The sequence below is a fragment of the Danio aesculapii genome, chromosome 15 (assembly GCF_903798145.1).
Source record: "Danio aesculapii chromosome 15, fDanAes4.1, whole genome shotgun sequence".
Classification (NCBI taxonomy): Eukaryota; Metazoa; Chordata; class Actinopteri; order Cypriniformes; family Danionidae; genus Danio; species Danio aesculapii.
In genome coordinates this window covers 23,461,206-23,488,454 of record NC_079449.1, presented here as the reverse complement: position 1 = coordinate 23,488,454, position 27,249 = coordinate 23,461,206, and the positions used below count along the sequence as shown (strand labels likewise).

General features: G+C 37.2%; 1 protein-coding gene across 1 annotated transcript in view; it reads right to left on the bottom strand.

Annotated features, from left to right (window-relative positions):
- Positions 1 to 6,773: 6,773 nt before the first annotated feature.
- mnta (MAX network transcriptional repressor a) overlaps positions 6,774 to 27,249 on the bottom strand; it is a 36,117-nt gene continuing 15,641 nt past the window's right edge. The window contains exons 5-6 of the mRNA XM_056473586.1: positions 11,189 to 11,381; positions 6,774 to 10,491 (exon numbers count right to left, since the gene is read on the bottom strand). Coding sequence (XP_056329561.1) covers positions 9,746 to 10,491; positions 11,189 to 11,381 — 939 coding nt within the window. The 3' untranslated portion in view covers positions 6,774 to 9,745. The remainder of the gene's footprint in view (positions 10,492 to 11,188; positions 11,382 to 27,249) is intronic.

The following is a 27,249-nucleotide window of genomic DNA, read 5'->3' as shown; positions in this document are numbered from 1 at the left end:
TATTTTATTATTTATGTTTTATCAAATACTGCATTGCCATATACACTGTACAGATATCCGCTGATTAACAGGTTCTGTTCACATGGTGTTTTCCGTTTATTTACAGTTGTGAATTGCATTATGGGATCTTGATCTCTGCTCTGTCAAAGTTTAATTTTGAAGATTCAACAATGCAGATTAAAAAGTTTGAGACAATATATTGTTTAAGAAATAATATAGAGAAAATTAGGTCATTTAAAATAACTAATAAATAAAAGTACTGGCAGTTTAGTATCAGGTTTTTGTACCATAATTTACAACACAAACACAAATATGGGCTTATTATCACGTCAAACTATTAAAAATGGCACTTTTCAAACTTTTCAACATGAAAGCTTTTGGAGGAAAGATCAAGATCCCATAATCCAAGTCAAAAGCATAAAAGTGTGGAAAAAACATCAATCCCCAAATACAGTAAACTGTTCATTTACAAGTATTGTTTTACAGTGCACTCCCAAAAAAAGGTATGCGAGCTGTCACTGGGGTGATACCTTTTCAAAAGACACACGTTTGTACTTAAAGAGTACATTTTGGTACCTTAAAAGTATATAATAGTACCTAAAAACTTTAAGAGGAACACTTTTGTGCTTTTTATGTACTAATAAATACTATTGAGGTATTAATATGGACCCTTTAGGTACAAATTTGCACCTTTTGAATGGTGCCACCCCAGTGACAGCTCACATACCTTTATGTCTAGGAGTGTGTAGTATGAGACAAAAATGTTTAGCCCTGTGAAATTGCAATTCTTTTTTTTTTTTGTCACAGCTCAAGGAAATCTCTCACTGTATTTCCTATCTAATTTTTCTTCTGGAGAAAGTCTCATTTCTTTTAGTTTGGTTGGAATAATTAAAAAATAACTGCTAAGGTCATTATTATTAGCCCCCTTAAGATTTTTTTTGATTGGCTACAGAGCAAACCACTGTTGTCCAGTAACCTGCTTAATTAACCTATTTAACCTCATTAGATAAGCTTTTATATTACAATGCAAGTCGAAAACTCTTGCAAAATAACTAGAAGAAATATTATGTACTGTCATCATGGCAAAGACAAAAGTAATTAGTTATTAGATATGAGTTATTAAAATTATTGTTTAAAAATGTGTTGATAAAAAAAATCTCCTCTGCATTAAACAGCACATGTTTGCAAAATAATCTAACATTTCTCATAAACAAAAAAATAACTGATTGGATGAACTCAATTTAACTGAGGGCAGGATTTCCATCCAATAAATTTGTTTAGCGGCTACTAAATAAAAAATAATAATAATATTTACACAATTAAGTGCAACTGAGTTGGTCTAACATGATTTTATCAAACAAAAGTTTAAATACATCTGCATTTTTATTTAACTTAAACTCGAAGGATTGATAATATCATGTGTGTCTATTATGTGTCATACATTTCAAAGTCTCTCAGGTTAATTTGTATTAGATTTAAGTTATCTTAAAAAACTAAAAGAGCCATTTTTAAGAATATTTAATGAGTTACATATACAGTTGATTGACACTGATCTCAGAACTAGTTTTAGGACAGTTATTGCTCACTGAGCAAAGCAACAAACTGCATTTTTACTAATTAAGCTGCCAACACACAAAGCATGGGTGCTTCTGCAAGGTGGAAACCTCAAACATGCAACTCTTCTAAATCTTCAAACTAAAGCGACGATTAAACTGTAACAAGTCTTTCTATTAACTTTAAACATCTAAGATTACTTTTAATGTCAACATTTTCAATACCCACGCAAAGCATGCTGGGAACTAAAAATCTCCTAACTAGGTAGTTGGACCAACACAATTCCTTCATGTTGTCCCAACACAAAACGCTTAAGTTAACTTAATGGTTTACAAATTTAAGCGAACTGAATATAAAACAAATACAAAGAAGTGACAAGAATTGTGTTGATTCGGCTCATTTTAAACAGGTAGTTTAAACAAGCTGCAGTAATCCTTTTTTTTGTGAGTGTATGGTCAAAAATGTTTTGCAGCAAAAGTATAATTACACTGTGGTTCTGTGCGTGTTATTGTCTTTAAATAGGTATTTATTGTACAGTAAACATTATTAAAACAAAAGAGATTGTCAGATTGTCAAGAGATTAGAAAATTGACAGTAAAAATAAAATGTAAATTGAGTTATGATAAAGTAAAACATTAGTAAATTACATTGCTGCAATCACCAGGTCTGTTTATAAACTAAAACAACCAAAAACACTAAATAAAAACTAAATAAGTAATTCTATAGGCAATGAGTTATTAAATGAGCAATATCACACGAGTTGCAGTGCGATGTGGCTGTATATCGGCATTGGTGGGAGGCGTGTATTAGTGTCCCAGCAGTGACGATATACAGCCACATAGCACTGCTATGAGTGTGATATTGCTCAGTTTACACAACAGTTTGATGGCATAATCATGTGTATATTAAAAAAGGAAACGAGAATCAAACACAGAGTGTCTCAAAACCCTTTTGTAAGAGGAAATACTTTCTTCCGCCACTCATTTACATCTGCAGCTGATGTCAGAACAGCAGAAACTGTTGCTCATTCACCAATGTCACTTTAGAGCTAGTATTTGAATGATTCTCTAGCTTAATGTCTAAAGTGATGACAAAACTGCTGATTTTGCTGACATTTTAAGATTATAAGGCAGAATGGCATGAAATGCTATCTGTCTACAGAGATATCTCCCAGTATTTCTCTGTTGCAATCGGGAGATCACAGTATATGGTATAAATACGGAACTACAATATACAAAAGAGATCGACTTAGAATGTCACTTAGCTGTTTAATAATGATTTGATCAACTGTAGTTTGAAATTACGCTGTTTTTCTCTTAGTGCTTATTATGCAGTCTATCACCATCTTGTGGATAAACATCATCCACTGTCTTTGCTCAAAGACAGGCTAATGACCACCGACAAGCTACCGAACCGAACCGTAAGGGTGCTGAAAAAGTGGTAGGGTACGGTTCGGTTCGATACACCTTTTGACAGTGGAAACGGCCATAAAAGCGTACCAAACCGAACCTTATCGTACCGTACCACTCAGTGGAAACGGGCCATAAGTTGCCCAACAGCTGCAATATTTGTCAAACTGTAGAGTGTCCTCTGCTTGTTGCTGTTTGTGGGCGGAGTAATACACAAGGGTTCGCACGGCTATCAGCTAATCAGATTCAAGAACCAGACAGAACTGTTGTATAAAATTTTATTATCATTTTCAATATGTATAAATATTGTGTAAGTAATGTTCAGTTAAAAAGAGTTGTAAAGAGTTTAAGTCCATAAAATTAACAAATACGTTTCTTTTTCAACATGCATTTGTAATAATCATTGCTAAATTTTTCTGTGAATAGTTTTTGTGTATGGAATTGGAATAAAATAACGATAACACTATTATAGTTGAAAGATTTAAAAGCAGAAACAGATCATTTAAAGCTTGTATTTGTTGCCATCTATCCAGACTCATGTGATCATATCCTGGACTTTCCCTCTAGAATATTATCCACAGTTTGTCAGAAACAGGCAGAAATCAGTCTCCATCCAAAGCCCAAAACTGAAGTCCTTTAAAGCACATGTGAAGGATTGGGTTACATTTATCAGCTCGTAATATTCTGCATGACTGATTCAGACTCATTTTGTGGGCTTATGTTTGTTTGATTTCTGCTGGATGAACAACAGGGGGTGAATATGCTAATGAATCATGTGGTTTTGCTTTGTAATCTCGTGGCATTTGTACTTTGCCAGGAAAGTCTTGCATTCCCAGATGCTCTCCTCAAAACTCCTCTGTTTGTCTTTTAGATTATGGTTGTTGTATACTGATTATGGGAAGCATTTGCAGTTTAGAGAAGATCAAACAGAATAATAAAACGTTGCGCAATAAACAACACTTGTGCATCAGTTTGACTGAATATTAAGATGTAAAATTTCCCTCGCTCTACTTTTAGAAGTCAGGAAAATAGCTTAGAATCACTATGATGATTTCTTGCCATGCAGTCGATCTTTTTCTCAATATTTAAAATAAAACAAAAACCACTTAGAAGAAACACACTGAAAAAAATTAAATGTTTCAAGGTAACTGATTGCAAACCATTTATGAACCATTTAAATTTAGTGGCCCATGAACATTTCCTGCTTGTCAGACAGAGGCATTTCAATCATAACTTTAATCATAATAACAGCTTCATAACATTATTTATCAATATGTGGCACTTTTTGGATTATCAAAAGCTAAGGAAATTAAATATGTAAAACAGGAAATATGTTAGGACCATTGTTAGTGTTTACATCAGTGGTGTAGTCCTAAAAAAAGGTGGTGTACTATTACCCACCCAATCCGCCCATGCTGTTTGTTAATTTTACATGAACGTTTCAGCGAGACATCATTCAGTTGACTTTGAAAAACTCACGAAATTTTCTCACAGCTGCTGTGGTCGTCAGGGGGCGGCGAATGGCACAAAATATAAAGAAAAATGCACCAATTGCAACAAATTAAGATAAGAGTTAAAAAAAAAAAACATTTGGTATACAGTGACAGGGCATGCGAATACACGCAAATTAGGGAAGTCTAATCAGCAAAACAGGTGAGTATACTGAGGGTATACGCAATTATTGATCCTCAGAAGTAATACCCAAACAGCTAGTGGAAAAAAGTAGGCATACTGAGTATACGTGCGTATAGCCCCGACTACACCACTGGTTTACATCCCTCAAAATGGTTTATATGGGCTGAATTTAAACAAATAAATTAAAATTTGAAATGTTCCTTAATTTTTGTTTAAATTCAGCCATATAAATGATTTAGTAAATCCAATGAAGCATTTTTTTCAGCGCATGGTAGGGTGATGTCAATTGGTGTAAGCAGTATTTTTCATTAAAAATAATTATACACTTGAAAATTAATGTGAAATTAAATTTAAATATACCTAATTTAGTGTAATAAACTTGCTTTTAAACAATTTTATGTATCGTTTGTCAAATATTATTTAGATATCAGATGTGCTTTCAGCATGTCCAGACAACTGTTGCAAAAGCTCATTGAACTGTACATTAGAGATTATAACTAGTGAAATACATTTTCTTGTGCTATTTTCAAATTAAGTATTTACAGTCACCAGCCACTTTATTAGGTACACCTCAGAGGAAATATTACTCAGAGATTTTGGTCCATATCGACATGATAGCATCACGCAGTAGCTGCAGATTTGTCGGCTGCACATCCATGATGCGAATCTCTCATTCACCACATTCATCCCAAAGGTGCTCTATTGGATTGAGATCTTGGTCTTCTGCTGCTGTAGCCTATCTGCCTCAAGGTTGGAAAGGTTGTCCATTCAGAGATGCTCTTCTGCATACCTCCGTTGTACTGAGTGGATATTGGAGTTATTTCTATCAGCTCCAACCAGCTCCAAGGCCATTCTGCTCTGAGCATCAACAAGGCATTTGCACCCTCAGAACTGCCTCTCACTGATATTTTCTCTTACCTGACCCTTCTCTGTAAACCCTAGAGATGGTTGTGCGTGAAAATCTCAGTAGATCAGCAGTTTCTGAAATACTTTGACCAGCATGCCTGGCACTAACAACCATGCCACGTTCACTTAAATCACCTTTCTTCCTCAGTCTGATGCTTGGTTTGAGCTGCAGCAGATCATCTTGACCATGTCTACATGCCTAAATGCATTGAGTTGGTGCCATGTGATTGGCTGATTAGAAATTTGCATTAACAAGCAGTTGGACAGGTGTACCTAAAAAAAGTAGCCGGTGAGTGTATTCTGTGAGCACAATTACACGTCATCTAAGTGGATTAAATATTTAATATTTCACAATTTTTGACAGCAGTTGCATCATTTTACAGTTTCAGATATTTTTCATGTTTATAAAAAAAGATTTAATAATCCTTAATCATTTTTAATTATATAAAATCAACATAAATACACTTTCTACTCTTTGATAGATGCTTTTTTTAAAGTGTTTCCAAACCTTATTTTATCATTGACTCTTATATTTGAATGATTTTAGTGTAAACTCTGTTCCGTTCACTGCATTATTTGTCTCCTTGTTGTTCAGATTTTGTCTTTGTACTCCACTGCAACAATTAAAACACACAAATTCTACTGTGCATATGTGGTTAAATCTGCTGCTTCAATTCACAAATATGCCATACATTTTTTTCCCTGGAATGCAGAATCCAGTTTTTTGAGATTCAAGATTAAAAATAATTCCACCCTTTTTATTTCTACAGGTTCAATAAATTTCAATAAATAAACACAAAAAAGGGGGCGCACGGTGCCGCAGTGGGTAGAACGATCACCTTAAAGGTTGCTGGTTCAAGCCTCGGCTGGGTCGGTTGTTGTTTCTGTGTGGAGTTTGTATGTTCTCCCCATGTTGGCGTGGGTGTCCTCTGAGTGCTCCGGTTTTCCCCACAAGTCCAAAGACATGTGGTATAGATGAATTAAATAGGCTAAATTGGCCATGGTGTATGTGTGTGAGAGTGTGTACAGGTTTCCCAGTGATGGGTTGTGGCTGGAAGGGCATCCGCTGTGTAAAACATTTGCTGGATAAGTTGGCGGTTCACACCGATGTGGCGACCCCGGATTAATAAAGAGACTAAGCCGAAGGAAAATGAATGAATGAAAAATACAAAAAAAAATAATACTAATAATCAGACAAACCTTTACAAAATCAATTGTGTCTGCTGTTTTACTCCCAATTCTGTAAAATGACAATGACAAAGCAATAAATAAATGTATCAAGATTTATTTTTTTATTCAACATTTGTTCTTTTATTTATTTTTGCTCCTCTCATAACATAATTGACAGTTAGGTCTATACGCAGCCCCAAATTTACAGGCTATATACAACTTGAACTTTCTCCATAGGGAAAACACACTATATATACGCATATATATATCTATATATATATAATATCAGTGTGGAAAGAGGTCTGAAAAGTCGCCCCAACATATATATTTATATATATAACTGTACATGGTCCCAGAAAATTTAAAAAGAACATATTTTAAAAAGTCAGCACAGAAACAGGAATCATCCATCTACATGCGAAAACAGCCACGTCAATTTGTCTAAGAATGTGTACATCCTACAGAGTGTAAATACACAAAAATAACTGACAACCAAAATTAAATAAAAAATGTAAAATAAAAGCTAATTTTCTCTCTTACACACAGACAAAACACACAAACAAAGAAAGCAAATCAAATGCAGGGACTCGTGCGCAACACAATGCTAGTGTGATTTGTAAACCTGGTTTGGGACAACAGACTGGATCACAGTGTTAGTTAAAAATTGTATTTCTTGCTTTTTTTCTCTACCTGCAGAAGTGTGTCTGGCTCATTACAGAAATCTTCCTATCCACGCATAATTCCATTTATTACACTCGCACAGCTGTCCTGAAGCCTAAAGATGTTCATTAAAAGAACATGAGGTCACATCCATCCTCATTTCACTTGCACCGGAACATTATTAAAGGGATTGTTCACCCAAAATAGTTTTAATTTTAGCTATATTAGTTTCTTCACAAAAGAAGATATTTTGAAGAATGTTAAAAAAAAAAAAAAAAAAAAAAAAAAAAAAATCGGCCACATTGACTTTCATAGTATTTGTTTTTCTTACTATGGAAGTCAATGGTTACAGGTTTTCAACATTTTTTAAAACATCATCTTCTGTGTGCAATCGCAAAAAGGAGACTCAAACATGTTTGGAATGAGTAAACGTTAAGTAAATAATGTCAGAATTTTCATTTTTGGGTGAACTATCATTTTAAATCACAAAAAGACACACATACACAAAGCTTTTGTGATGTATTTGCCACACACACACACACAGAGAGAGAGAGAGAAACAATCACACACACATCATTATAAATGCGTGTCATTTTAACTTTTCTGCTACATGAAAACGTCCTGCACATGTAATGGCCGACATTAATCACCAGTGGCGAGATGAAGGCATTGAATGTGATGGAATACATTCAGAGAGACTTCCAGAACAATGTTTGCGCCAACGAATGATTGTGTTAGCACCCGACAGATGTGAATTATACTAGCGCTGGGCTCAATTGAAGAAGGTGGCCTTGTTAGTGAATAAGTTAAGAGTGCAGTTGCAACAAGAGCACAATAGAGGGCGACTGTGCAGCATTGAACAGGACTCCAGATCTACGAGGTTAAAGGCACTGCTGTCAGATTCCCGATGACCCACGTGACCGTCACACAACAGTAGTGTCTATGCCAGCTAGAGCACCACAGATAATAAATCATGTAAACTCCGCAAAAGAAAGAGAGAAACAGCTCACATATGCTCCAGGTGTCGAAAATGAGAGATCAACTAGTGTGATTGACTATTAAACAAAACAAAAAAAACTAATCTTGTTTGAGGAGGGTTTGTTTGTATTGGAAAGCATTTACCTCAGTAGCGTCGTCTTCTGAAAGCGAGCGTTTTCATTTATGCTATATTAAAGTGATGGTTTACCCAAAAAATGAAAATGTACTCACCATTTATTCTCTCTCATGTGGTAACGAAACTTTCTTTTTTCTGTTGAACACAAAAGAAAATCATTTTTTTAAGTGTTGGAAACCGCTAGCCGTTCATTGTTAAAAAACATACTATGGAGGTCAAGCATCTACTGGTTTCCGATTGCTTGTGTGTTCAACAAATGAAAGACACTTAAACAGGCGAAGGGAGAGTAAATGAAGAGAGAACTTGTTGTTTTGTAAAAATCACTTTTAAAAATCATTGTATCATTGTATAATAATATTAATAATAATAATAATAATAATAATAATAATAATAATGATTCGAAACAATCTTTTTTGCTGTGTAATTATGATGCTACGTCTTGCATCAACTACAGTGGTAAAACGTGACATCATACTGTCCCGGTAAGTTGATATTACAATGCTGATCCCCCCCAAATTTATTCACTCTCATGTTTTTCGCAAACATCTACGACTTTTCTGTGAAATAGAAAAACGATGTTGTGTTCGAAATCAAACGCTGAAAAACTGTACACCAAAAGAGTAGCACATCCAAATGAATATTAAAAAAATAGGCTAAAAGTACCTTAATGCAAGTATACCCAAAATTCATTCATATTAAGCATATTCATACTTATACAACACACAAACATTCAAATTCAAACAAACATGCTCGGACAACATTCCAGTTTGGACGTACAGCTAAACTTTTTTGTTTTGCACACTGAAAGTCAACAGGGTGTAAAACACATTGGACCCCATTTACTTTTAGTGTATATTAAATGAACCAATCATATTCAAGCTTTGCAGAAGAAAGTGAGTGAGGTTGGAACAACATGAGGCTGAATAAATCTTTTTTTGGTCTACATCAGACACCAGACAGTACACTAAACCTGGTCTAGCAGGAGCATTCACATGAGGTGTGCTGTTAGTGTGAGGTATTATGGGGCTGCCTTTAAAACCAGTAGTCACACATTATAGGCTGGCTGACAGTCAATTTAGGCTGGGATCGGACCACAGTTTCATCAATACACACTTCTCTAGCGCTCTGAACTGTGCCCACACATAAACGTTAAACATCTCTTGTCTTACATAATCACTATATAGTATTAGACATTCAATAAAATTCTTTGTGTCGCTTTAGATACTTTCTTTCCATTTGGAATGTACTTTAGCTTTATAGTGTCTGCAGAAGTGTCTTTACGTGATTGGTCAGCGCTTCAGGCCAGCTTTAGCGTGCTGACTGGGAAGGAGGGCATGGTCACCATGGTAACCGGGTTCAGGACGGTCTGGCCCACCAGCTGAGGATGATGGGCGACGACTTGCGCGCCCACCGGCGTCTGTTTGGCCATAATGGCGGCTTGCGCTGAGGATGCTGCAGTGCCGTTAATCTGGGCGTGAGAGAGTGTGTGTGCGATGTGGCTCATGACCGCCGGCTGCGTGACGGTGACTGGCTGAGGGTAGATTCCCGGCAGGTGGGCGACAGTGATGTGGCTGATGGATTGAGGTCCGGGTGCCAGCTGAACAGGGCTTGAGGAGGAAGGAGCAATGTGGGCCATGTGTTTGGATGCGGGCTGAATGACGTGGTTAACTGTTTGGATGACGGAGGCGTGTGACGCTGATCCCGCATGGGCGATGACTGAGGGCTGCAGGCTGGCAGCATTCACTATATGGGTGTGGGCTGGAGGTAGGGTTTGGGGGGCAGGAGCAGATGCCAGGCCATTAAGAGTTGAAGATAAAGTTGGCGCTGTGATCGGGGTGGCGGCGGCGATGGGGGACAGTTGAGCTGAGGGCATGGGGGATTTAGACTGTTTATGTGGGATATGGATGTGTTGTGTTAGGAGGGACGACAAGGGGTGAGATTTCTTTAACTCAGGCTGAAGCGCAGCAGGCACTTTGGGTAAGGCGGTGGGCATGGAGGATAAGCTGTCATCATCGATGTCTTCATCAAAGTTGTCTTCGCCTTCTGTAGAGATATTGACAAAACAAAAAAAGATGTCTCAGTTAAAAGAAGCAAAAAATGAGTGGCTTTTGGTTGATTTGTATTAGATTTTAATCAATGTAGTGTTCTTTTAGAAGTGTTAGCAGAAAGCTAGTGTAAGTAAGATTTGTTCATTCAGTTCAAGTTCATTTATGTAGCGCTTTCACGATGATTAATGCACGATCCTCCAGAAATCTTTCTAATATGCTGCTTTGGATCTCAAGAAACATTTCTTTATCAACACTGAGATAAGAGCGGCTTCATATCATTGTGAAAAACATCTATAAGAGGTTTTAGATGACTATAAAGTTCAGAGGAAACAACAAATTAATGGTTGTGCATTCAAAAATGTACACACATTCTTTTATGAATAGGTTACTGATACTGATTACGTCATAATATACATGATGTTAATCAAACTTAATGACAATAAGTATTTATGCTGATAAAAGTACTTAGAAATCAAAGAAATTATTCCTGCTTGCTATAGTGAGGTAACGGATTTGGACATTGACTGTTGCTCATTTATATGCTAAAGAGATTATTTAGGCAGCATGTGTTAGCAATTGCAAAAACCATTAGCTGCACGCTGCTTCTGTATTGTCTTCACAACTTCAACTAACAAAAGCCATCATTATAGGAACATTTGTCATCTCAATGGACAGCGTTTTGCAGGATTTACCAGAGGCAGTGGAGGTAGAGGCCTGGTCATCATCAGGCTGGACGGTCTGTCGGAGAACGCGGTCGATCTCCATCACGTCCAGTCTCTGGCTCAGCTCGTTCTTCAGCTCATCCAGTCTCTGCTGCAGGGCGATCTTCTCCCGTGCTAGACGCTCCATCTCATGCTCATAGTCCTTCTCCTTCCTCTTCAGCGTCTGTAGGAAATATGGAAAAACACACAAGTTTTAGAGCTGGCAGGTGATCTGAACATGTTTAGCAGGCACAACTTGAAGGATTCAACGTCAGCTCTCCGTGCAGAAAAGTCAATATATTATACATTCCATGTCACTTAGAGGTGGTGCTGTTTTCCTTCAAACACCGCTCTTATTAAAGAAGTCTAGCTAAAGTGAAAGTAAAACAACACACAGAAAAAAAGGAACTGGTAGGAGACACACACAGCTGGATGAGTTACAACATGAAACAAGAAGACATGTTTTACACTGTTGGTTTTATGTTCACAAACTAGAAATGCAGAATAGTTTTTTTTATTTTAAATCTGTTTTTTTTATTTCTGTTTCTCTTTTCTGTACACCTGTCCAACTGCTTGTTAACACAAATTTCTAATCAGCAAATCACATGGCAGCAACTCATTTAGGCATGTAGACATGATCAAGACGACCTGCTGCAGATCAAACAGAGCATCAGAATGGGGAAGAAATGTGATTTAAGTGACTTTGAACATGGTATGGTTTTTCGTTCCAGATGGGCTGGTCTGAGTATTTCAGAAACTGCTGATCTACCGAGATTATCACGCACAACCATCTCTGGGGTTTACAGAGAATGGTCCGAAAAAGAGAACTATCCAGTGAGTGGCAGTTCTGTGGGCGCAAATGTCTTGTTGATGCCAGAGGTCAGAGGAGAATGGCCAGACTGGTTTGAGCTGATAGAAAGGCAACAGTAACTCAAATAACCACTCATTACAATCGCGGTATGCAGAAGAGCATCTCTGAACGCACAACATGTCGAACCTTAAATCGGATGGGCTACAGCAGCAGTTGCCTAGTCTGATGAGTCTCGATTTCTGCCATGACATTCGGATGGTAGGGACAGAATTTAATGTCAACAACTGAAAGCATAAATCCATCCTGCCTGGTATCAACTGTTTAGGCTGGTGGTGATGCTATAATGGTGTGGGGGATATTTTCTAGGCAGACTTTCGACTCAGTACTAACTGAGCATCAGGTCAATGCCACAGCCTACCTGAGTATTGTTGCTGACCATGTCCATCCCTTTATGACCACAGTGTACCCATGTTCTGATGGCTACTTCCAGCAGGATAACACTCCATGTCAAAGCGCGAATCATCTCAGACTAGTTTCTTGAACATAACAATGTGTTCACTGCACTCAAATGGCCTCCACAGTCACCAGATCTCAATCCAATAGGGCACCTTTGGGATGTGGTGAATGGGAGATTCGCATCATGGATGTGCAGCCGACAAATCTGCAGCAACTGTGTGATGCTATCATGTCAATATGGACAAAAATCTCTGAGAAATATTTCCAGTACCTTGTTGAATCTGTGCCATGAAGGATTAAGGCAGTTCTGAAGGCAAAAGGGGGTCCAACACTGTACTAGTAAGGTGTACCTAATAAAGTGGCCGGTGAGCATAGTACAGCAATTACTTAAGTGTTTACATATCTCCGGCAAAAATTATTTAATTCAAGATTAAGTAATTTACAGCTTTTTTTAAATTTAGGCCTTACAGCTTCCTCATCTTGTCAAGGTTTATTTTTTTACACCAGCGATATCTCTCTATCATATCCTGATCAATGCTGCTGATAATAATGTCATCTAGTGTCAAACTAAAAAAGCCTTCAGAGAATTTCTCAGACCATTAAGCATAAAGGAGGTCACATGCTTGTCTCTGTAAGTGTGTGTAATCATCAATGCTAGTTCCTGCTTCTTCATGGATGTCTGTCTGTATCCAGCACACACACTCCTCCCCCACTGTTTTTTGAGTCCTGCCTCTGCCGCCCTCTCGTACTCACACAAACACGTGGATCAGCCAAGGCATGACAGCCCCGCCCACTTCTGGGAAGACATACAGTGGGAGGAGCCCATGACAGAGGAGCTTGGCCAATCACGAGTGTACATCTGTGTACTGTGAGTGTGCCAAACGAGACTGCACCTCTACCTACCCACAAATAAACATATAAACACAGAGATAGCGATCCAGCTTCACAAACATGAAGTGAACTGGATATTGGAGAAACATGAAGCTCTGAACGCACACATATACACAGAATGAGGGCGGAACAGAGGCAGCGCGCGCACACAAACACACACACACTGGGCTGGGCTTCTACGACCCAGTTTCCCAGCAGTGTCAGCTGACGCAGGAGAAACAAACACAGTAGCGGCTCAGGCTTTTAAGAGGATGGAGAGACGGAGATTAAGGGGTCTGTGCACAAACAGGGGGAAGTCCACTTAATTTAAAACACTCAAAGATGAATCTGACAGGACAACGAGATAATAAGAATAATATATTGTGCTATTGCAAAAAATGCTGGGTTCCAAACAAATCCTTCATTCCTTCAATTCAAACACATATCAATTAAGTTACATTTGTATAAATTATTCAGCTAAGTCAATTGAACAAAACAATTAAGTTGTCCCCTAAAAAACGTAAGAAATGTGTTGGTTCAACTCAGTTTAAATACGTTTGAATGAGCAGCTAATGTCATTTGAGTGTAATGTTGAAATAATAAAGCTTGTCTTTGAACCAACAATTTAGGACAATTACAAAAAACATGCATTCACAAAGTCTAAAGTCTAAAAAATCTTCTAATTATATGTAAAATAATTGTCATAATGTAGGCCTGGGCGATATGGCAAAATGCAATCTTGATGATAATTTTCCATATTGAATAAAAACCATATCTATTTCAATACAAGTTGTTAATGCTTGCAGATTTAAGAGTGCCCCAACAATAACTGAAGCCACAACAATTTGAGGGTCCATTAAATGCCATAATATCCCATTGTTGAACATTTCTGCTGTGTGATTGGCTCTTAAAGTCCAGAGCTTGTCATTTGTTATTGACAATCGCGATTCGATATCATGTCATTTGTTGGCCCTGCCCTATAATAATAATAATAATAATAATAATAATAATAATAATAATAATAATATATATATATATATATATATATATATATATATATATATATATATATATATATATATATATATAAATATAAATATTATTACAATAAAAATACCATTTTAATTTAAAATATTACAATGAATAAATAATGATATGAAGTACAAACACAGAAAATGAAATATTGTTCAAATATTGTTTATTTACTATTCATACTTTGATAGACTATATATGAAGTGTTTATTTGTTTAACTCCATTTGTAGTCCTTTTTTAGACGTGTTTTTATGTTGTGCATTGAAGAGTCTTATCTATCTATCTATCTATCTATCTATCTATCTATCTATCTATCTATCTATCTATCTATCTATCTATCTATCTATCTATCTATCTATCTGTCATTTAGTTAACTCAAACGGTGTCTGTTTGATCGGCAAACTCATTTTTATGGGTCATCACTTTGAAATGGTCACTCTTTTTAACACATTCAAAATTGACGCATTCTAAGGAGACATGATCATTAAGCAACTCTCATTTACATCTTATAAAACTTAAATCACCAAATAAACAGTACATTTAAATCACTGTAATAGATACCATCAAAATAGTCGCAAACAAATATGTGCATAAAGAAACCCCCAACTGACCCAGCAATCCTCAATCTACGAGCAACAACAATAGCTGAAGGTGTACGCGTCACACAGCTCATCCTCTTCCCCCCACCACGTGCGCCGGACAAGCATGGCCCTACAGAAACAACAACAGCGTGGAAAGAAGATCTGGGCCAGTCATTTGATACAGGTACAGGTGTGTCTAGATCACCAGACAGAAGATAAAGGACTTGCAGCTCAGCTCGAGGTCGATAAGGCTCTGCTGAATAATGACAGGTCACGGGGGTCAATCAACGCACACCACTTCCTTTCCTGTGCTCACACTAGCCTTTTTGCCTCTCTGACGTGCCGGCATCTTTGTCTCGGTAAATTAGATGGTGGAGTACTCGACTGTTGTCAAGGCAACAGTTGCTGTAGTAACAGTGTATGGTGAGCAGGCAGGAGAGTGTGGCAGCGTGAGCATGTGCCGCCTGCACTGGGCAGCAGAATAAAGGTTGTTTGATTGAGCGCCTCTCAGCGCATCCATATATAGGTCTGCTGTGCTGGACAGAAGCTTTACGTAACAGAGCAGCACAACCTAATATAGTAGAATAGAGTCTTCAGGAAAGCCTGAGGTTGAGACTTCACTTAGACTTGCCATAAAAGAAAGTTACTAACCAACAGCGCATTTCCTTTCCTTGGACCTCTGCTTTCTCACAACAGGTCCCATAATGATCAAACATTTGTTCAAGTTGAGGAGAGTAGGTGGTCTTTTTTAGATGTTTATATGCAACCATATGAGTGTTTACACTATGGAACACAAGGACATCAAAAGTGGACCCATATCAAAATGTTTCAGACCACATTTACACCCACATTTACTTGTGAACATATGAGCAAAAACAAATGTTAAAGAGATAATTCAATAAAAACGGTAAATTCTGTCATCATTTACTCATCCTTCACTTGTTCCAAACCTGTTTGAGTTTCTGTCTCCAGTGAAACAATAAAGAAGATACTTTGAAGAAAGCTGGAAACCTGTAACTGTGTGTTCACACCAAGGGCGGCGAGAGCATTAAAGTAGCCGGAAGTCATTCGTTTTTAATGGGAGCCGGCGGCGTTAAGCGGCGAGGAGCGGCGTGTCTTTACTGGTGTGGGCGTCGAGGAGAGTTGAAATCAAGTCAACTTTAGGGTAATGCGCTATGACATGGTTCGGCGGCAACCGATCGCAATGTAGAAGTCCACCGCTTGAGAGGAGTCCAGAGAACAAAGTCCTGTAAACGTAGGTTGTGACCACAGTTGTTCCCAAGGGTATTAGTATTGCAGTCACTAGATTTCCAATTATTTACGATGTTTTCTTACAGGCACTTAAATAAAAAAAGTTACTGGCGAGTCACTAATGTGCATTAATGTTATACACCTTTTTTTTCAGGAATCTTATGCTAATCACAGTACAAAGCATTAATGTGGCTTCAGAATATGCACACATATTAGATAAGTGGAGCAAAGCCACAGCACACGCAACAACTGGATCTTCCGTAGTTAAATTAATTTGATAAAAGGCGCAAAACATTTCCACACTAGAAAGCACATTTTAATGCGGGAATGTAAGTGATTTGCTGATATGTTGCAACCGCTCCTTTAAATATGAGATCAATGTAGCGAATTTTGACGCTCTCGCCGCCGGAGCTGTGAAGGCTGACAGCGTTGTCGCCCAGGGCGGCCAGAGCAAACTTGGACGCTCTCGCCACCTTCGGTGTGAACGCACAGTAAGGATTGACTTCAATAGTACTTGTTTTTTTCTACAACGAAAGTCAATGGTTACACATTTCAAACATTCTTCAAACTATCTTCTTTAAATGTTTGACAGAAGAAAGAAACTCAAACCACTTGAAGGTGAGTAAACAGTGATTTAATAAAATAGTGACTTCAATACAAGTTTAACATAACATTACCCCTCACAAGAGTCAGTTAGACAAGAACTATCCCTAGTCTCTCTTTACTCAAGTATGCCCTCCTTCCCCTGGGGGGCCGGCACATTCCTCGCTGACTGTCTCCACCAGGCCCTAGTCGACCCCACCTCCTGCAGCCAATGAGACATGCTGACAGCTCTCTGGTCTGCATGCCGCATCAGGCACAGCTCCAGCCCACAGCTGTGCATGCCTGCCTCTAGTAGCCAAACACACACACACAGTGCTCCACAAACACCCAAACCCACTGAACTCCTGATCCACGAAAGAGGCCCCTTCCCTTCCTCCAGCCCAGGACAGCTAAACTGTCTGCTGAGTGAGATCTTATCTTCGCAAACAAAAGAATAACAGCATCTGGATGAAATCTGAGAGGGAGGTGAATGCAAATCACTGTCATACACATGTTGAGAAGGTGAAATCAGGTCAGAGAATGAAAATGATTTTAACATATGGGAGAATGGCAAACTACAGGAGGATGAGGTGACAGTAGCCCAGTTTCCATTCTAATGTTACCTTTCAGAATTCACAAAACAAAGCAAAAACAAATGACTATTACATTGTAAAAGTTGTAACTTTAACAGGGTATATACAGGAATCAGAGAATGAAATTCAATACTTTTTAAGGCCTTTAATGGCCCGTTTCCACTGAGTGGTACGGTACGCTTTTAAGGCCGTTTCCACTGTCAAAAGGCATACCAAATCGAACCATACTGTACCACTTTCGAAAGGGTACTAAAATAGAGAAAGGGTAACAAAGGGTGGAGCTAGACACGCAGCTGAACGCTTTTGGTTTACAGAGATACGTCCGTCGCTTACGCAACAAGCCAGAATGAAAACAAAGGAACGGCCATGTTTTAAATGCACAGCCGAGAGATTACAGCGTAATTATATATACATATAATAATGAGCCATGGTCGACCCGGGCTCAAACAAACCTTGTCGTCGTCATGATGAACAGCCACAAAGCCAAAAAGAGCAGCAGATTTTACCCTGTGCCCCGTAGTTTTTTACGAGCCAGTCTGAAGCGCGAGCGGTTTCGCTTTCTGTCTATATCTGAAATAACAAACTTGTTTAGCTGATGATAATAACGTGCACTTGATTATTGACGTGCTTTTGGAACCCGATCCTGTCAGACACTGACAAACGCGAGAGTGACGAGCGAAAAAACAAAGGAGAAGCCGGAAAAAAGGAGCACAATATTTTTTCAGCAAACGTGAACAAACTGCCATATTTAACTATTGTTATCATCTTTTGGACTATAATGAACTTGGTATAATAAAGGTGACCCATACCGACCCGTACTGTACCAGTCAGTGGAAACGAGCCATAAGACTCTTTTTATACATTAAGACCTCATAGGCAACATTTTAACTCAGTTTATTTACCAGACCCCCTTATTTACCAGTTTTTCATGATTTTTTAAATGATTTTTTGCAATAAAAATGACTGATTTTGTGGTGGTAATTCCCCGAAATTTGCGGACAATTTTGCGATTAAAATATATAAAAAATGATTTATCATATTAGGTAGCTTACTATGTTAGGTGTGCAATCTGACACAATGACAATGACAGAAATCCTAAAAATAAAGCTTCTTTAAATTGGTCTCGTCAAGACAAGATCTAAAACAGATCTAAAATGGTAGGGATTAAGCCAAAGGAAGGTTGTATCACTCTTATTTTTATCCAATTTGTGCCACAGGATGCCTAATCCAATCTTTGCCTTGACTTCACATATAAATGACTTGCGCTTCGTCCACGTCTGCTTACTGCACACACTGCAAAACAATTCTACCCACTTCTATGTAATGTAATTATTGTGAGGGCGCAGGTGAGACGCTGTGCATGCAACGTCTAGAAGTCATGTAAAACAATTAACTGCAAACTGAAATAAATCTACTTTGATTACATGGTTTGGATTTGGATGCTTTATGAGGTTCACATTTTTTGCAATTAGTTTGCATTTAATTAAGTTACTTAATTAAGTGAATCTGTGACTTTTTGTTGATTTTGCGCTGGATTCAGCGCAAAACTAGGGGGTCTGATTTACTAAATATTGATAGTAAACCAATATGGTATTCATCCAGTGAATAAAATATGCTAATCCAGCAGGTAGCACCTATAGAACAGCAAAAATAACAGTGTTTCCCTGGTTACTGCAGTAAACAAAGCAGCCTGATGTCAAATCTAGCAGGATTTTATTGTTTTCCGGAAAACTGCACATACCAATATTCAAAGAGTAAAGTCAGGGAAACTTTAGCATACTGATACAAGATGTAATACCTTGTAAAATAGCATGCAAGATGTCTTAATATTTATTAAGGGCCGTAAATTTCTCTAAATGGATATCAACTTTTAACACTTTAAGACCCCACGGATTCCCTGTTAAAAAAGGAGTAATCCTGTAGCACAAACTTTCTATTTTATAAATGGTTCCCTTTTCTGCGACGTGGCGGCTGAACAACAGCATAAACTACAGATTATGATCACCTCAGATTCTGATGTGCTTTATTAACTGTTAAATGTTACCAGTGTGAGTTTAACCTCCATTTTATGTACATTTATTGCCATACTGAAAGTGGCAGCAGATAGTTTACCTCAGAAAACTAGCATACATACGAATCTGAAAATGAAAGTTGGAAATGTAAAAACATCTGTCACTCAGCATGTACTTTTAAGGTTAATAAGGTGTAATATTCATTAATTACATGATAAACCTTCCCATTTTGCTGGGAGTGCTAGGCAACAGGTTTACTCGCTTTTTAAAAGTAAAGTCATCTAATTGCTTTTAATAGCATAGGTGACTTTCCAGTGGAGCGGCTCATGCTGGTAATGAACAGTAAATAAAACAAGGCAGGCAAGCAAGGTGTGTTTCCATTTACCATTATTTGTATCAACTCTTATTACTTACAACTTATTTTTAGACTGTTTTGTGATGTAAACCATTTGTTCTTTTTACATTTTCTGGTTTCAATCACTTGTTTCTGATTCAAAACTTTAAAATGCTCATTAAAAAGAGACAGAAAGGGAGAAAAAAATTGCTAATGTCTGTAAAAAGCTTCTCACAAGCCAGGCACATGATGTTCCCCTCCCCCATCAGTCTGTTATCTTCAGTCAGTTACTTCAGCTCCGCCCCCATGACTGTTAGCCTCATATTTATGTACTGTATACACAAGTGTGCGTGTTTATGACGAATTTGTATGAGGTAAAAATTTACTTGAAGCAGTCACATGCTCTAATGGTTGTGAAAGGGGTTTCCTGCGTTCACTGATAAGGAAGGGAGGGGGGGGAAAGGGCCAATTTGCAGCCATGCTCTTCATAAACAAAGTCTGCAGTGAAGGATATCCCGTGACTCCAGTTTTGAGGCATTTGCTAACTCGGCCTGTTCAAGCACAGCTGTAAATCTCTGGTTTGTTGTGTGGCAACAACAAAAAAAGGAAGTCTGCGGTGTCTATTTGATTGTGTATAAAAAAGCTCAACCTACAACACACTCTTTGGTACAACTGTTTTTTTTTTTTGGTTTGGCTGAAAGGTGACTGACTCGGTTATCTCATATCACATGTAAACTTAAAGCTGATTGATAGACAGATTTGGGAAATAAACATTAATTTAGGCTCACTTAATTTCTAATGCAATTGAAACACTGTATATTATGTTTGTTTATGTACACAAGCGAAGCAGTATATCTGTTATTATTACCAATCTCTCTGAAAATTTGCCAATTTTATTTATTTAGCAAGGAGTAAAATTTGTATACAGTGGTCCCTCGCTATAACGCGGTTCACTTTTCATGGTCTCGCAGTTTTGTGGATATTTAGTGCAATTTGACATGCTTTTTTAACAGCGCATTGTGTTTTCTGCATCCTGATTGGCTGTAGACCATTGTCAATCAATCTCCTCAGTGTCGTGTCTTGTTATACAGTACTGAATGTGTTCAGCTTGCCAAATTCACATACATTTTAGATCGCTAGATGTGACTCTGAAGTACTGTACTATACTATATGTTTGCATGTTTCCTTTCCACAATGTTAACGAAACGTTCTGCACAAACGTTCCAAAGGCAGAGGAAGATGCTAACCATCGCACAAAAAGTCAAACTTCTGGACATGCTAAATGAAGGTAGGGCACCATTACAGAATAAATAAACAAAGATCAAATGGTTTTAATCTTTGATTTCATTCTATAATACTCAACTTTTTTCTACAAAGGTTTGAACTTTGAGAGTCAATATTGAGGGACCACTGTAAACCAGTTTCCACAAACACATAAGGCATCACAAACATGTTCAGTGTTACGAAATAATTTTGGACATCAAGTATTTAGCATGAGTCTCAGTTTAAAATGCAAAGCAAATCATGTTGGAATTGGCTAGTTTTCACTTTCCTAATAACTCTTTTTGTGTTTTACATTGGAAACGCCATTCAGTTTTGCGCACACAGAGATGACTAGTTGATGGCAGAATTTTCCATTTAGAGCAAATGATCTGCAGATGGTGCGACAGAATGAGGTTGACATTTACCAAAGAACACTTGTTGAATCAGCGACACTGAAACTGCAGTGGTTTGTAGAAGACAAATAGCTCTTTAAGCATGCATAGTAGAAAACGTGATTCTGCCCACAAGGACATACACAGCATGATATATAGATGACCAACTGACCCACATCAGCAATACTCTACTGCTGACACACAAACAAAACAATCACAGGAAATGAATCAGGTGGATTTCACAGGATTCTTTCCAGTCTTGCGCATCCTGATGATATGGTCTATAAAAAATAAAAGGGTTGATGATAACATACATCTAGTGTATGCAATCCAGCTGACTGATATTTATTCAATACAGCTATGCTACAAGTCAAACTATTGAAATAAAGATTTACTTTCTCTTTCGTGTTTTAGAAAGAAGATTTCAAGAGAGATTTGTAATAATTCTATTCAACTAAAATGCAAGTTATTTCTGTGCTGAATTTCAGATTTTCTGTGTCACATGACCAAATCATGCAAATATTCTGATTAAGTGCTAGAAAAACATTCAAGAAATGTATATAATAATTTTGTCTTGTGGAATTTTGTAAATAACCATTGGTAACACTTTAAAATAATGGTCCATTAGTTAATGTGAACAAATTAGTAATACATTTATTACGATATTTATGCATCTTTGTTAACAATTGTTAATGTTATTGAAGTTAAATAATATTAGCTCATGTTAACTCACAGTCCATTAACTAATGTTAACAAGCAAAGAAACTTAACTGACAGTTTCAATTTACTAGAACTTCTATGTAAAGCTGCTTTAACACAATCTACATTGTAAAAAAAGATGAAATTGAAAGCACAACTTTGGATTTTAATAATGCATTAGTTAAACTTGTTGAACTATGAATAATTTAATTCAATTCAAATAAATTCGTGTTTATTTCTATGGCTCTTTTACAATGTAGATTGTGTCAGTCGCTTGACATAGAAGTTCTAGTAAAGTCCAGATTTCAGAGTTGAAGTTAAGTGTGGTTTAAATTTCACTGCTGAAAGCTCAAACACTGAAGAGAATCCATTGATGCGCAGCTCCACAAAGTCCCAAACCAAGCAAGCCAGTGGCGACTGTGGCGAAGGGGAAAAAGTTAAAAATAAAAACAAAATAATTGCTTTCCAAGATTACTCATAGTTCGTTAATGTTAGTAAATACATTAACTAAAGCAGGGGTTTCCAAACATTTCAGCCTGTGCCCTTAAAATAACAGCTACAGTGACAATAAACTGGTTATAAAAATACAAACATTGCACACAACGGTGCACACACACCAATAGGAACTATATAAACATGAGATTATGGACGACACAAAAAAAGTGCAATAGTATAACAACCATATCATTTATTATAATCATTATTCAATCGTTTAATTTAATGTTAACTTCACTTAATGAAAATGGTGGGCACAATGTTTACAGCACAAGTCTATTCTTGGTATAATTTTGTGGACCGCCACTTGGAGCCTCCATGTTCAGTCGTGGACTTTATTTTTAACTTTATTTGTCAAAGTTTAACATTGTGCCGTAAAATCAATCTGCTGCAACAAACACTATTGCGGTGATGTTAATCTAGCATAATAACTCCAGGGGTCGCAATGCAATGAAAAAACAAAATTAAAAGGCTGATGGCTTTTTATTTGCATGTGGTTTTTTTAATGTAATTATTAAATATGAAGTCAATATTAAAATATAAGTTTTATAACTATTTTTTTTACCACTGAACTAACGAACCATTATTCTAAAGTGTTACCAATCAAACTTTTAAGGCAAGAAACATGAAAAGTGACAGTAAAAAAAAGTGTACTGTGAGAAATGACTTTAAAATAAAAGTTGACCATTATTAATAACTGTACAGCATTAACAATTGAGCATCATATCGTTAAGTTACTATTTCTGAGGAATCATGTTACACTGAATAATGAACTAATAACTGAACTAATAACTTCAATTTCAAAATGTTATCTTGTAGAAAGGTTGTTTGAAATTGCAAGAATATAACTTGATCATATAAATATTATCGTGGTAAAAATAAGAAACACAGAATCAATCAAAAGACTCACTGCAAATCTTTCAAAACAAAATCTCATCTCTATTACTCGGTTAAAATAATTCAGCTACTACAATGAAAGCTAATGATCTGGAACACAAAACAGGTCCAGCAAGGTTTGTGAAATAAAAGCATGAGCTAGATAAAGTGTTGAGCAGAGAGCGAAGGCTGGAGGAGGGTCAACACGAGCAGCTGACGTCACGCGGCTCTGTCTAGCCATGTGCTCTAGACTCATGCGGCCGCAGCAGAACACGATGAAGAGAGAGAGAGAGAGAGAGAGAGAGAGAGGGGCGGAAGGAAAACAGGCACAGACGAATGGGAGGAGCTCTGAGCTACTGGAAATGACACAGGGAAACTCCACAGACTGATCTGCTTTTGAAGCTGCAGCTGCAAAGTCAATCTTTAAAGGGATTCCAAGTAGTTTATAGTGAAAAATAGATAGAAATGTGGCTTCCAGAACAACAGTTGTTAGAGATAAGAAGCATGAGTGAAAACCACAAATACTGCGGTCTGACTAGTTCCTCAAGACTTTCCATGACAAGCTAATTTATCTGAATATTAAGAGAAATGAAACACACGTGCTTGTATTTGCTTCCCAGAGTCTAAATGAACTTCTGGAGTATGTTACAGTAGTAATTTGATGTTATTATTATTATTCATGTGTAATTATAGAATTTCAATATTATCAAAAATGTTTTTTTTTATTTATTCATTTTAATTTTGGGTTTGTGCCATTTTTAATTCGTTCTATATAGCTTTAATTAGCCTTAAACTTTTTGGTATTTAATGCTACATACTGAACTATTATTTTAGAATTGAATTTGCTGCAAAAAGGCAATATAAATAATTTAAGCTTCAGTTTTATTCTTATTATTCCCTTTAGAGTATATATACTCACAATTCATTTTAATTTTAGTTTAGTAACTTTGTCATTGCTAGTTCTATATATACACACACACATATATGAATACAATTTTAAAGAGCTGGTCCACTACAATATCATATTTTAATCTAGTTGATGTGTAATGTAGCTGTGTGAACATAAACAACATCTCTGAATGTAATAGGCTCAAAGTTCAATGCAAAGGCAGATATTGGATTTTACAGAGTTAGTTTATCAGCTTTTCAGGTTATTCGCATTTACCACACGCATACACCCCGCGCAGAGAATGGGCATGGCCAGAGGCGCTGTAATGTTATAGCAGAGAAGGCTAAAATGCCGTACACGCCGCTATTTCCACAGATCTCATTCGGTTTCTGTATTTGGGCTTCCAAAAGACACGACACAAATAGAGAAGTGCTTACAGTTTAATTTTAATTATTCTAGCGTTAATGGCATGTTGTAGAGAGGACGTAAAAAACGAGAAATGCTGTTTGGAACCGTTAATAATTTAGTTACAAATTCATATTTATCTGTCAAGCCACTGTAAACACCCACAATCTGCAGCAGTGCTGCCGTGTCTCTCTACGCAGCCGCTTTCCCTGCTTTCTACATCTCAATATCTGAATATCTGTGAAAGACCCTTGTCAGATTTTAGAGAGCAGGCTTGAGGATCAGATGAGTCCTCTTTATTTTCTGTCAGATTCAGGCTCAAACTGATACGGCTAACAGCTACTCTGACTGACAGTATTTGTGACACTGTGCTATTTCATTTCTATAATCTCTTTAAAATAGCTTTATTATTAAAATAATAATGAATATTACATAATATGTTCTCAATTTTTGAACAATAACTAAAGATATCAACATTTCTTATGTAATAACACATTGACTAATTTCAGCTCAACTTTAACTACATTGTAAAGTGCACATTACTGAAACTACAGTGGTTTGTAGAAGACTAATCAACTACTTTACTTCAACATCAAAAACCAGCTTTGCCATGACGTCACAGGAATATGTGAATCAGGAGGCATGAAGCCGAATAAAATAAAGCATAATCGCATCAAACAATCCTCTTATTGAGCAGCAGGCTGATCTGATTGGTCAATGCAGTGAAGCGCATGCAGAGACAAACGCGTAGAGGAGAGAAGCGCGTGCCGTCCTCCATCCATGAACACACACTGAGCAACAGCCGTCTCTAGAGTAGAGCACAACAGACACACACACACACTCACACATACACACACAAACCCTGCGCTAATCATTAAGAGACAAGCCCCGTGACCCACAGGCACACACTAATCCTTTAGCAAGAACAAAAACAGACACAATAGCTGAAAACAGTTCAAATCACTCACTAATATAGTGAAAGTGTAAAATAAATATACACATAAGCTTCATACTAACCTGACATCCAAGAACAACATTTAAAGACAGCAAGAGTCACCAATAATAAAACAACAAGAGGAACTAAATTAAGCAGGCACGCTACTTACATATCCTAAATATATTGCAACATAACAAAATAGTCTGACAACAAAATGCTACATCACTGTTTTAGCCACAAGCTTTGAAAATGCTGTAAACAGCTTGTCCTAGTCAACACTAATCTCTAAAATAAGACGTAAATGGCCTATAAAATGTTAACTAATTGCCTAGTTCATAAACTACTTAATGTTAGCAATTCATTTCCCTCCATGTACATTTTCAATATTATTAGTTGTTAATTAACTTGTGTAATGAATACAGAATAAACTTTTATGAATAATATTAATAATATATTACATAAATAAAAACTTGATTATGGAAGCGAATAATTGATATACGCTGATACATACACAAGTATTGATATTTACTATTTTGGGTCAATAATTTTTTAGCTTGCCAAGAACAATCACATTAAAGCTTCCAATGTGGTAGGCAATACAATACATATCCATATAATTATAGACTAAGGGTGTACTAGGTACAGTTGCCTTAAACCGTGCCGAAGCGCGATTGTCCCTCCACCAATTTCCCCTGACGGCCTGCACTCACACTGCATTTTGCCTTTTGAACCCGAGCATGCTTACGTCATCGATGATGCGACTGTTCAGTTTAACAGGAGAAGAGAGAGAAGCACTCTCGCTCAGCACAGTGGACATTGCTTTAGTTATATCGTTTAGTCGTTTGGGATGCAGTGACACACAGACAAATATTTTGCAGAACAGATCCACAACGAAAAAGTCCTCATGCTGCAGGTATTAAGAGGTTTGCTGAAGGTGCAGCTGACGTGCAGTGAGGGGATTGCGTCTTTAATAAACAATGACAGTTCATGTTCATTGAAAAGTAAGAATGATTAATAAATCCATATAAAACAGTCCCCTAAAAGTGATGTTGCATCTTCAGTTTCGGGTTTAGGCGGGCTTTGCACTTACATTCCAAGCGTACCGCGCCAAAGCCCAACTGAACCATGCTCTGACACGCCTCTTCCAACCGGGCCAGGGCCAGTCAACTAAACCGCATGTCTGGGCCTTATTCGGAGCACTCACACACGTCAAATGAACCGAGAAACGGCACGGTTCAGATAACAGAGTGCACCCTAAATGGTGACTGGTACTTTAAGGAGATATTTACACAACAAAGTTTTCAGCCAAAATGGGAAACTTTTTATGAAAATACATTAATTTGAAAATGCCACAATTTTATTTCGATGTAAACAAACACCCGAAAACTGAAGTCTTTAAAAACACATGCAGAGAACAGCTTTAGGTTAGTGTAGGTTAATGGCAGGTGCAAATAAACACACAACTTCCCATTTACTTTACAATAACACAAAGTGAAAAGACACCTTACACACACAGCACGAGCATAGAGTCGCCAACGTTATTTATCAATTTCCAACAGCTACTGTTTTACTA